Source organism: Crinia signifera, chromosome 4, assembly GCF_055691185.1.
Source record: "Crinia signifera chromosome 4, ASM5569118v1, whole genome shotgun sequence".
NCBI lineage: Eukaryota > Metazoa > Chordata > Amphibia > Anura > Myobatrachidae > Crinia > Crinia signifera.
This window is the reverse complement of record NC_139220.1, coordinates 334,102,851-334,116,380: the sequence shown is the minus strand read 5'-3', so window position 1 is coordinate 334,116,380 and position 13,530 is coordinate 334,102,851. Positions and strand designations below refer to the sequence as shown.

The 13,530-nt window shown below is 39.9% G+C and overlaps 2 protein-coding genes across 2 annotated transcripts; both read left to right on the top strand.

The window, feature by feature from the left end:
- Window positions 1-3,301: 3,301 nt before the first annotated feature.
- LOC146073499 (olfactory receptor 5B12-like) lies at window positions 3,302-4,303 on the top strand. Its single transcript, XM_083180676.1, has one exon. The coding sequence runs from the start codon at window positions 3,302-3,304 to the stop codon at window positions 4,301-4,303; it is 1,002 nt and encodes a 333-aa protein (XP_083036802.1).
- An 8,032-nt stretch (window positions 4,304-12,335) lies between these two features.
- On the top strand, window positions 12,336-13,337 carry LOC146073498 (olfactory receptor 5B12-like). Its single transcript, XM_083180674.1, has one exon. The coding sequence runs from the start codon at window positions 12,336-12,338 to the stop codon at window positions 13,335-13,337; it is 1,002 nt and encodes a 333-aa protein (XP_083036800.1).
- Window positions 13,338-13,530: the final 193 nt, after the last annotated feature.

Sequence of the window (13,530 nt, the reverse complement as noted above, 5' to 3'; positions counted from 1 at the left end):
GTAGCTATTTTATGTCTGTTAAGATGTTTTTAAAACTGCGTTTTCGGTATAGTGTAATCTCGCTTGATAATTATCTTTTGGCTTCAGTATTGCAGCAGGTTCAGTATCCCTAAGCATGTACACTGCGAGTCCTCATCTACAATACACTGATTCCATTCAGAGTCCTGAAATCTGAATAATTGCAGTATTATTCCATTCGATTGTTAAATTGTCTGTTTGATTAAAGATACAACTTGTGAGTTTTATTAAAATGATTTTTCTCTGAAGTTTGTTTCATATGATTTTTTAATAGATCATAGGTTTAGTTGGAAATTAAGGTTTCACTGTTCTGTTATCTGTTTAATACATGTTCCTGGGGAATTTATTATTGCTAGTATGTTTCCCTAGCTACTGATATCATGCCTATTATATGAATATGGGCATTCTTGATATTATAGTTGTATGGATATTGTTACTATATCTACATAAATTGGTGTGATTAGGTGGCTGGATAGTGCATAGGTGATTGACCACATTGGTTAGGGTGTGATATTATTTAATTAATGTGTGGGGATGGGGAAAATCCTTGCCGACAATCAAAGATCAGCAAGTAGCACAGCAAGTAGCACAGTCAATGCACTTGATGTAACCTGCGCATGGTCTCAAAAACTGGCATTGTACAGAGTCGAAGCGAGCAAGGGGGACCAGAAAACAGTGTATCCCATGGGTTAATCACTTCAACATGGCCAGCAATAGCATACAACAGATTGCAAACAACATTGGCCCGTTGTAAGTAGTGACCCCGATCTAGGGCTCAGCGATACACGTATAATGCCCTGCTATACCCTTGGCAGGAGCATTAGGGATTGGGTAATGCACACTGATGTTACTCGTCTCGATCATTCTGACTCTGTACAATGCCAGTTTTTGAGACCATGCGCAGGTTGCATCAAGTGCATTGGCTGTGCTACTTGCCGATCTCTGATTGTCGGCAAGGATTTTCCCCATCCCCACAATGCTCATTTCAAAACTCTGAAGGTAAGCCTGTCACCACAAAATCACTCTTCCTATAATTGGCACAGATGTCCCATGGACTAACACATAATGTACTATGGCCCTGATATGACTTATACTCCTATCTCTGCATTAGTGACTGTTGTGACTGGACACTTGTCCTATGCTCTGGCTATTGCCTCAGGGATCACAGATGGTGGTTTCTGGTCTCATGGGACCTGGATAATAGGGGATTCCCTGTTACCGTCAGTAATCATGTTGGTCGCAAGTTATCAACTCAGGAGCGTTGTGTTTCAAACAACAACACCACACCTGATTTCATTGCCATCATTGAGTATCAATGCAAACACATTCTAACATTATGGTGGAATCTATAACAAATTACAATCTTAGGTCTTTGGCACAGCATACTGTAAGATGACATTTTTCAGCAATTTTGGAAATAAAAAAACCCCAAGGTTTTCCCGGGCAAGCCGGGCGGGTCAGCTAGTCTCTAATATACAGTAAATAAGAACAAAAATGTGAAAGAGAAAATAATAACATTTACATTCATTCCTTACATCAGGGTTAAACTTGTACAAATAAAAATAATCAGGTCCCCAATTAATTGGTTTCTAATTGACAATGCGCTACATGTGCTCTGGGGCAGAGGATAATTATACTTCTGGGGGACTGAGTTTAGTATAAGAAAGGCACCGGAATCACATAGAGGAGAAGCTTTGTGCTGTAAATGCCGGATCTACATCTCACAGATGTCAGACTCCAAAATCAGGAATCATTTTACTATTATTTTAAATTTTTATTTTCTTTTAGATTGTATTTAAATACAAGTCAGGGACCAGCTGACGTAAGTACATTGTTACTCTGATACCAGGCACTTCAGGATATCTCAGGTTAGTTACTATTAATACCTGAATTAATATCTGACAGAGGCGTCCTATATGTTATTTGTGTTCTTCATCAGAAATGTCCTTTTCATTGGTGTTATATACTGTATACTGTTATCCTATATACACGGTAGGTGCGGCTGTGGTCGGGGTGTCTTCAGCTGTGATATCAATGTCTACAACTTATCAACATGAATAAGTCACAATGGGAGTGTAGAGTGATACTGAGTATTTTCCCTGGATCCCAGAATTGTCTATTGGCTTTAGGTGTGTAAACACTTTTTGTAGGTCAGTGGTTCTCACGGCACACCAACAGTCCAGGTTTTATGGCTTTCCCTGCTTATTCACAAATGGCATAATCAAGCAGACGGAGGTACAAATTGTCACCTGGGCTTCGCCTGGAGAGCCATAAAACCTGGACTGTTGGTATGTCTTTAGGACCACTGGTGTAGGTGATGAGTCCAAGGTTGTATCTACCATAGGTACAAGGGGTGCAGCTGCTATGGGGCCCAGAGCTGAAGGGGGCCCAGATTTACTGTCTAAGTAATGTGCTTTACATACATTTATCACCACCAGTTGCTAAATAGGGGGCCCTCACAAACCTTTGCTATGGGGCCTATGAATATCTAGTTACTTCCCTGGATGGGTCCTTATACAAAGGCAGCGAGGTGATTGGATATAGTTCATGTACTATGGATATTGTTCCTCTGTTACCGAGGGGACTACTTACACATTTGGGGAACTTTATGTGGGAGTCACATGTATCCGTCCCCAGACTTAATCTATATAAAATGACTTTCATTCTGTTTGTTAATCTAATAATTGGGGTCTAATAGTTATATAATGATGCCCGTACATCACTTCTACTAGTTGGTGAGAATCGGGGACTTCTATAAATATGTAACTATCATTGTACAATGGAATATGTATTCACACTGGAAGCTTTGTTTTGCACAGGCCGTGGGGATGTCCGCATGCCATGGCAACCATAATGCCCAGTGATGACATCACCAGGAAAAGACAATTTGGAGTTTCACCTGGCAAGGAGCTTGGTCTGGCCCTGGCACAATGATGGAGATGGGCACAGAACCTATTTAAGGTGTGACTGGTGGTTTATGTCCATCTGTAAGTCTTGATGACAGTGATTGCCTGTTCAATGACTAAATCATTCATTACTTGTTTTGCACTGCAAGTCTGTATACGGTAATGCTATTGTCTACAATGACCATTTAAAATAAAATGGAGAATATAAAACAAAAATCACTAAAGCAGAATTATGTCTGTGATAGATATTCCAGAGAATATATAAAGATAGAGGCATTTATATGGAATACTAGTTTTATGTTTCAAACGTTTTCTGAGATGTACAAGGAAGTGTCGTATATACTTTAAATATATTACATTTTGTCCCCTCTAGTCAAATGTATGTGGACATCACAAACAAGACCCAAGTGAAGGTCTTTGTATTTACAGGACTAACTGATAATGGTACCCTTGCTCCATTCCTCTTCATACTCTTCTTATACATTTATATGGTGACCATACTGGCAAATGTTGGCATGATGACAATTATCTATAGCAGCACAACCCTCCATACCCCGATGTACTTCTTCCTGAGCTACCTCTCTCTGGTGGATGTTTTCTACTCATCAGTTATAACTCCTAAAATGACGTATGACCTAATTTCTGTAAGTAAGACCATCTCATTCAATGGCTGTGCCCTACAGTTTTATTTCCTTGCTGCTTTAGGATCTACTGAAGCTCTTCTTCTCTCCAACATGGCCTATGACCGGTATGCTGCTATCTGCCACCCGCTCCACTATGTATCTATAATGACTAAGAAGAAATGTCTATCTCTTGTTTTTCTTGTCACCTCCTTTGGCTTCCTGCAGTCATCGGTGCAGACCAGCTGTGTGTTCAGTCTCAGGTTCTGCAGGTCAAACCTTATAGACCATTTCTATTGTCACACGCCTTCTCTGTACAAACTCTCCTGCTCTGACACGTTCTCCTGCGATATGGTAACTGTTTCCATTGTAGCTTCTTCTGGCATGTGTTGTGTGATCATTATCCTGGTCTCATATATTCTCATTATTCATACAATTTTAGGAATTAAATCTTCTGAGGGCCGGCAGAAAGCCTTCAGCACCTGCTCCTCACATCTCATCTGTGTCTGCATCTACTTTGGTGCAATTTTTTCTGCTTACTTACGCTCTTCTTCCAGCGCCTTTGTGAAACTAGACAAGATGTCCTCTATCCTTTATTCTGTTGTGACACCAATGATGAACCCACTGATATACAGCCTGAGGAACCGAGAGGTGAAACTAATCATCATGCGAGCATTGCGCAATCTTCCTGCTGTAGCTATAACAGTGTCAAACAATAGGCAAAATTCTAGGGTTCGCCAAATCATATTTAGTAAATGAAGACAAAAAATTTACATTATATGGCTCATTCAACCTCATCTAATATAAATATTGATAAAAGTTGAACAAGTGCCACACCCTGGAGGAAGGGAGTACTACAATGCCAAGACTTCATTCCTTTTCTTTAATGCTATTATTTCTTCTTCCTTTAAAATTTAAATGAGAATGAATATTGGTAACAGAGGAGCCTGAGGAACCAAGAGGTGAAACGGATAATTTTACAAATCATGCGCAATCTTCCTGCTGTAGCAATAACTTTCTCGAACATTAGGCTTCATGCTAGGACTCCCCTACTCCTATTTAGTAAGTAAAAACAAATAATGTATGTAGCCCCTATAACCTCATCTAATGGGCCAGTTGTATTAAGCTTCAAAATGTGATATACTGGAGAGTGATAAACAACCAGCCAACCAGCTCCTACCTGGTATCCTTATCTCCTTGTGTTTTTCAATGGCGCAATATCCCATGTTTATAGATATTGTATAAATAAATGTATTTTTATCTTCAACCTGAGTGGCTAAATTTTAAAGATACCAATGGTGTCTGAAGGCTGAATAAAGACTTGCGTCTTTAGTGTGCATAATAAAAATTTCCAGGGGGGGCATTATGCCAGTCGACCACCATATGTGTTTTTTTTCTTTTAAACATTTGCCTAAAATACCTACCTGTAGCTGGAAGGATTCCACACATGTTTTGAATAAACATACTAATTTTGTGTTACAGTACCTCTATATACAAATATGGTCACAATGAAGGGTTGTATATAATCAAATAACCTATTACCTCCAGTCTTCATTACTTGGGCTCCCATATTGAATTTCTTCTGCGGTATATTATCCTCTTTCTTATGCTTGAAAATTATTTTTAATTACAAACACAAGGGACCATAATGGGGTCTCATATAGCCCCTGGTTATGCACATTTATTTATGCATAACCTTGGCTTAGTCTACTATGTTGATGGCAAATGCCATAGGTCAGTGGTTCCCAAACTGTGTACCCTGGGGTTCCTTGGGACACTTGCATGGGTGCCCTGGGTTGGTGGTCCTGGACCAATTCAAGTTATTTATTGTCAATGTAACAGGCAAACCCAATGCTTATTGCTTCCAATCATAAAATATGTCGACAAACAAAAGTGAATCCTGTCCCTTACCACATAATTGAACATAAGGATGACATCTAAACACAATTTACTTTAAATTTTAAAAAATAAACTTTTGGCCTAGGGGTGCTGTGTACAAAATTCTGGCACTCGAGGGTGCGGTGGTTAAAAAAAGTTTGGCAACCACTGCCATAGGTAGATATACATCGAGAAAACACAAAAACAGTTTTAACCCCTATTTTGCTACAGCGATCATCCCAGTAAGTTAAACAAAAGGAACTACCAATAGCATGCCAATGTGTAATATATACACAGATAGTAAATACGCCTTTGGTGTAATGCATGGATGGAAATAGAGACTTTATGACCGTAGCGGGCAACCCAAATGCACATGCAGGTCTAGAAAAGGAGTTACTAGAAGCTAGACAACTACCTTCTGAGATTGCAGACATTAAATTCCAAGCGCATATTACTAGTCATGATTAGATCACTAATGAAAATCAATGAGCATAAATCACTGTAAGTACTGGTTGAGTATCCCCTATCCGAAATGCTCGGGACCACGAGCATTCCGGATAGGGGAATTTTTTGGTTTTTAGAATATTTTTTTTTAGGCTTACTTACCTGTCCCCCGATGGTGTCTGGTGGTCCCTCAGCGTCCATGCAGTCCCCGGGCATCCACAGCAGGCCTCCGGCATCTTCTCTGGGTCTCCAGCGGTCCCAGGAATGCATTGCGCGGGTGTGCACGCGCACCGGTGATGTCTCGCGCAATGCATTCCCGCTGGAGGCCCTGGAGAAGATGCCGGAGGCCTGCTGTAGATGCCCTGGGACTTGGTAAGTATGAAAAGAGGGTTAGGGGGGTAAAAAAAAATTTTGAATGATTCCAAAAACCACTGTTTTTGGAATAATTTGGATAATGGATGCACGGATACAGGTTACTCAACCTGTATCACAAAGAAAAAATATTTGGAAGCTAAATATATATATATATATATATATATATATAGTTTAGAGGTTGCGGCCTGGCACTCTCCCATCGATTTCAGCTGCCCCGGTGCCCTCATGCAGGAATTGGTAAATGCCAGAATAAACAGCGACACTCAGAGGTCTTTTCAAAGGGTATATTTGTAAATGAAAACGCTGACGTTTCAGAGCTCTCGCTCCTTTATCAAAGCGTGTAAAGGAGCGAGAGTGCCGCTGTTTATTCTGCCATATATATATATATATATATATATATATATATATATACACACACACATATATATTTATAGATAGGTAGAAGAACCGGCACTCACAATCCACAGGTACACCCGCTGGCATAGGCGCACATAATGCTGTGCCCGCCCTTATAAACACCTCCCTGCCGCTAGCAACCAGCAATACCTTTTACCAAAGACTTTTGCTATTTAGAACTGTATTCAATTAAAAGAAGCGCTTATCATTCAATTATATGTGTCGCAATGTCAATTGTACTAGACCATTGTCATATCACTACATCTATAGAGAAGAAGAAAAAGGTTTGCGCTTTGGATGCACACCTAAAAAAAGAGGTGAATTTAAAAGTAAATACTTTATTAGGATTTCTTTTAAAAGATAAGGGGGAGTTGGATCCGTGTTCTTTTAATCTATAGGTTCACGGATGCTATCCCTCCTTATGGGTTGTGAACATGTTTAAGAGGTTAAGACTTTGAGACACACATCAGACAAACATACATATAGTGTGAAGTGCCAAGAATAGAAAAAGTTAGATCACTGTTTGCCACACAGTATCAATCTGCCTCTATTTCTCTATGATTTAGAGCAGCGGTTCTCAAACTGTGGGTCCTGACCCCAAAGTGGGTCCCGACCACCTCAACTTGGGGTCACGACTATGTTGCTGATCATCAGGCTAATGTGTCTGTGGAGGGGGAGGAGGGTATAACTCATTAAGTAAACACCCACTGCTTCCCTCTTCTATCCCCCAGTCACCCTTTTCCACCCCACCCCCCATTACCCACTGCCTCCCTGTCACTTCATTGACCACTCGTGGCGTCCATTCAATAGTAACTTGCTGGGGTCCTGTAATCATTTTTATTGTCTGGCGGGGTCCCAGAGCAAAAGAGTTTGAGCACCCTTGATTTAGAGTAATATACTGTTTTTAATAGGTGGCATGCAGCTCACAGAAGTATCTATTGTGTTATTTATACATTTAGATACTTTTCCACTAGATTTCTTATTGCTGTTTATTTTGTAACAACTTTTACAAAGTGTACAGTTTTTATGGGCATTCAGAAAAAATAATATGTATGCAGGGTCTCTCTGATTATGGAGATCACTCACGGTGTGGTTGTTGAGTTTTAATTAGGTTTTTATATATTTTTTATGCTGTGTTTATTGCACTGGCTTTATTACCACTGTCTTTTGTTTCTACAGGTTATCTCAAAGATTTTATGCTACTTTGCAATAGGTTGAGAGATATAATCCTTATGTAGTGTTAGTAATTATCCACTGACTTCTTGTGGTCAAAAAACACAGTTTGCTGGCATATGTATAGTACCCGTTTATTGCATTAGACTCTATCTGGGTTATTATTAGCCACAAGTGTTTCGCAGCGCCGTACAAAGGAACAGTACAGGGAGACAAAACTTGGCATAACATTGAATAAATAACAAAAATACAGTACAAATAAAGAGGGCCACAGATCAATACACATTACAGCTTAAAAGTAAGTAGTGAGGACTCAATCAACATACAACTAGAGGCTTGAGGCCAATGATGGAGATGAGTATGCAAGTATGATGAGTATGGGTTATGGCTGATTGCTCTCCTCTAGATAGGGTTAATAGCTATTCCCAATGGGGGTTTTCTCCTTCCCTTGGGAGGTTATTAAACACCGTTTTGGTCACACTTTATTAAAAAAAATGTATGTGGGTGCTGTTATTTATATTATAGCCATGGTCCCATGTAAATTTTAATTAGGTTTATTACACATGATTTATGCTGTTGTTGCTCTGCAGGTTATTTACTTAATTGTACTGATTTAGTCTCTGCAGGCTATCTCACTGATTCTGGTCACTCTTAACACAGTCTGGGAGATCAGCATATAATTTTCATGCTGGCTTCCAATATATATTAAGAAAGATAGTTTTATGTGGCCACCTTTCATAGCATGGTCTCTATCTTTTGCAAATTGGTCTAGATAGAATTAATTGCTACTCCCAATAAAGGGGTTTCTACTTCCCTTGGGAAGGTATATCTCAGTTGTGCACCATTGCCCTCGAAATTGTTACATATGAGCAAATACAGTTTATATGATACACATTGGGTTATAGTAACAGTATTGACTTAGAACAAAGGGCTATTGTTCCTGCCAACACGTGTTTAACAACATGCTTTATCAAGGCACAAGCCGATTGTCTTTTGCATTGGAATATTTATTGAATCCCATCCGCCAATCATCTGGCTGTTTGGGGTCACAGGGTCCGCTTCAGCCTATTGGGTCCATTTCTATATGCCCTACTCTCTGAAGCTCATTCCACCGGTCACATGACCTATTTGGACCAATCGCGGCTTTTCCCTGCCGCAACCCAAAAGTGTCCGGCTGTACTTCGGAGCCCCAGACTCTGTATTTGTTAAATAGCCTTCTTATTTGTAGCTATTTTATGTCTGTTAAGATGTTTTTAAAACTGCGTTTTCGGTATAGTGTAATCTCGCTTGATAATTATCTTTTGGCTTCAGTATTGCAGCAGGTTCAGTATCCCTAAGCATGTACACTGCGAGTCCTCATCTACAATACACTGATTCCATTCAGAGTCCTGAAATCTGAATAATTGCAGTATTATTCCATTCGATTGTTAAATTGTCTGTTTGATTAAAGATACAACTTGTGAGTTTTATTAAAATGATTTTTCTCTGAAGTTTGTTTCATATGATTTTTTAATAGATCATAGGTTTAGTTGGAAATTAAGGTTTCACTGTTCTGTTATCTGTTTAATACATGTTCCTGGGGAATTTATTATTGCTAGTATGTTTCCCTAGCTACTGATATCATGCCTATTATATGAATATGGGCATTCTTGATATTATAGTTGTATGGATATTGTTACTATATCTACATAAATTGGTGTGATTAGGTGGCTGGATAGTGCATAGGTGATTGACCACATTGGTTAGGGTGTGATATTATTTAATTAATGTGTGGGGATGGGGAAAATCCTTGCCGACAATCAAAGATCAGCAAGTAGCACAGCAAGTAGCACAGTCAATGCACTTGATGTAACCTGCGCATGGTCTCAAAAACTGGCATTGTACAGAGTCGAAGCGAGCAAGGGGGACCAGAAAACAGTGTATCCCATGGGTTAATCACTTCAACATGGCCAGCAATAGCATACAACAGATTGCAAACAACATTGGCCCGTTGTAAGTAGTGACCCCGATCTAGGGCTCAGCGATACACGTATAATGCCCTGCTATACCCTTGGCAGGAGCATTAGGGATTGGGTAATGCACACTGATGTTACTCGTCTCGATCATTCTGACTCTGTACAATGCCAGTTTTTGAGACCATGCGCAGGTTGCATCAAGTGCATTGGCTGTGCTACTTGCCGATCTCTGATTGTCGGCAAGGATTTTCCCCATCCCCACAATGCTCATTTCAAAACTCTGAAGGTAAGCCTGTCACCACAAAATCACTCTTCCTATAATTGGCACAGATGTCCCATGGACTAACACATAATGTACTATGGCCCTGATATGACTTATACTCCTATCTCTGCATTAGTGACTGTTGTGACTGGACACTTGTCCTATGCTCTGGCTATTGCCTCAGGGATCACAGATGGTGGTTTCTGGTCTCATGGGACCTGGATAATAGGGGATTCCCTGTTACCGTCAGTAATCATGTTGGTCGCAAGTTATCAACTCAGGAGCGTTGTGTTTCAAACAACAACACCACACCTGATTTCATTGCCATCATTGAGTATCAATGCAAACACATTCTAACATTATGGTGGAATCTATAACAAATTACAATCTTAGGTCTTTGGCACAGCATACTGTAAGATGACATTTTTCAGCAATTTTGGAAATAAAAAAACCCCAAGGTTTTCCCGGGCAAGCCGGGCGGGTCAGCTAGTCTCTAATATACAGTAAATAAGAACAAAAATGTGAAAGAGAAAATAATAACATTTACATTCATTCCTTACATCAGGGTTAAACTTGTACAAATAAAAATAATCAGGTCCCCAATTAATTGGTTTCTAATTGACAATGCGCTACATGTGCTCTGGGGCAGAGGATAATTATACTTCTGGGGGACTGAGTTTAGTATAAGAAAGGCACCGGAATCACATAGAGGAGAAGCTTTGTGCTGTAAATGCCGGATCTACATCTCACAGATGTCAGACTCCAAAATCAGGAATCATTTTACTATTATTTTAAATTTTTATTTTCTTTTAGATTGTATTTAAATACAAGTCAGGGACCAGCTGACGTAAGTACATTGTTACTCTGATACCAGGCACTTCAGGATATCTCAGGTTAGTTACTATTAATACCTGAATTAATATCTGACAGAGGCGTCCTATATGTTATTTGTGTTCTTCATCAGAAATGTCCTTTTCATTGGTGTTATATACTGTATACTGTTATCCTATATACACGGTAGGTGCGGCTGTGGTCGGGGTGTCTTCAGCTGTGATATCAATGTCTACAACTTATCAACATGAATAAGTCACAATGGGAGTGTAGAGTGATACTGAGTATTTTCCCTGGATCCCAGAATTGTCTATTGGCTTTAGGTGTGTAAACACTTTTTGTAGGTCAGTGGTTCTCACGGCACACCAACAGTCCAGGTTTTATGGCTTTCCCTGCTTATTCACAAATGGCATAATCAAGCAGACGGAGGTACAAATTGTCACCTGGGCTTCGCCTGGAGAGCCATAAAACCTGGACTGTTGGTATGTCTTTAGGACCACTGGTGTAGGTGATGAGTCCAAGGTTGTATCTACCATAGGTACAAGGGGTGCAGCTGCTATGGGGCCCAGAGCTGAAGGGGGCCCAGATTTACTGTCTAAGTAATGTGCTTTACATACATTTATCACCACCAGTTGCTAAATAGGGGGCCCTCACAAACCTTTGCTATGGGGCCTATGAATATCTAGTTACTTCCCTGGATGGGTCCTTATACAAAGGCAGCGAGGTGATTGGATATAGTTCATGTACTATGGATATTGTTCCTCTGTTACCGAGGGGACTACTTACACATTTGGGGAACTTTATGTGGGAGTCACATGTATCCGTCCCCAGACTTAATCTATATAAAATGACTTTCATTCTGTTTGTTAATCTAATAATTGGGGTCTAATAGTTATATAATGATGCCCGTACATCACTTCTACTAGTTGGTGAGAATCGGGGACTTCTATAAATATGTAACTATCATTGTACAATGGAATATGTATTCACACTGGAAGCTTTGTTTTGCACAGGCCGTGGGGATGTCCGCATGCCATGGCAACCATAATGCCCAGTGATGACATCACCAGGAAAAGACAATTTGGAGTTTCACCTGGCAAGGAGCTTGGTCTGGCCCTGGCACAATGATGGAGATGGGCACAGAACCTATTTAAGGTGTGACTGGTGGTTTATGTCCATCTGTAAGTCTTGATGACAGTGATTGCCTGTTCAATGACTAAATCATTCATTACTTGTTTTGCACTGCAAGTCTGTATACGGTAATGCTATTGTCTACAATGACCATTTAAAATAAAATGGAGAATATAAAACAAAAATCACTAAAGCAGAATTATGTCTGTGATAGATATTCCAGAGAATATATAAAGATAGAGGCATTTATATGGAATACTAGTTTTATGTTTCAAACGTTTTCTGAGATGTACAAGGAAGTGTCGTATATACTTTAAATATATTACATTTTGTCCCCTCTAGTCAAATGTATGTGGACATCACAAACAAGACCCAAGTGAAGGTCTTTGTATTTACAGGACTAACTGATAATGGTACCCTTGCTCCATTCCTCTTCATACTCTTCTTATACATTTATATGGTGACCATACTGGCAAATGTTGGCATGATGACAATTATCTATAGCAGCACAACCCTCCATACCCCGATGTACTTCTTCCTGAGCTACCTCTCTCTGGTGGATGTTTTCTACTCATCAGTTATAACTCCTAAAATGACGTATGACCTAATTTCTGTAAGTAAGACCATCTCATTCAATGGCTGTGCCCTACAGTTTTATTTCCTTGCTGCTTTAGGATCTACTGAAGCTCTTCTTCTCTCCAACATGGCCTATGACCGGTATGCTGCTATCTGCCACCCGCTCCACTATGTATCTATAATGACTAAGAAGAAATGTCTATCTCTTGTTTTTCTTGTCACCTCCTTTGGCTTCCTGCAGTCATCGGTGCAGACCAGCTGTGTGTTCAGTCTCAGGTTCTGCAGGTCAAACCTTATAGACCATTTCTATTGTCACACGCCTTCTCTGTACAAACTCTCCTGCTCTGACACGTTCTCCTGCGATATGGTAACTGTTTCCATTGTAGCTTCTTCTGGCATGTGTTGTGTGATCATTATCCTGGTCTCATATATTCTCATTATTCATACAATTTTAGGAATTAAATCTTCTGAGGGCCGGCAGAAAGCCTTCAGCACCTGCTCCTCACATCTCATCTGTGTCTGCATCTACTTTGGTGCAATTTTTTCTGCTTACTTACGCTCTTCTTCCAGCGCCTTTGTGAAACTAGACAAGATGTCCTCTATCCTTTATTCTGTTGTGACACCAATGATGAACCCACTGATATACAGCCTGAGGAACCGAGAGGTGAAACTAATCATCATGCGAGCATTGCGCAATCTTCCTGCTGTAGCTATAACAGTGTCAAACATTAGGCAAAATTCTAGGGTTCGCCAAATCATATTTAGTAAATGAAGACAAATAATGTACAGTATATGGCTCATTCAACCTCATCTAATATAAATATTGATAAAAGTTGAACAAGTGCAACACCCTACAATGCCAAGACTTCATTCCTTTTCTTTAATGCTATTATTTCTTCTTCCTTTAAAATTTAAATGAGAATGAATATTGGTAACAGAGGAGCCTGAGGAACCAAGAGGTGAAA

What these genes read in the sequence shown, in the direction of transcription:
- LOC146073499 (XM_083180676.1), top strand. Translation starts at nt 3,302, where the DNA reads ATGTATGTGGACATCACAAACAAGACCCAAGTGAAGGTCTTTGTATTT.
- LOC146073498 (XM_083180674.1), top strand. Translation starts at nt 12,336, where the DNA reads ATGTATGTGGACATCACAAACAAGACCCAAGTGAAGGTCTTTGTATTT.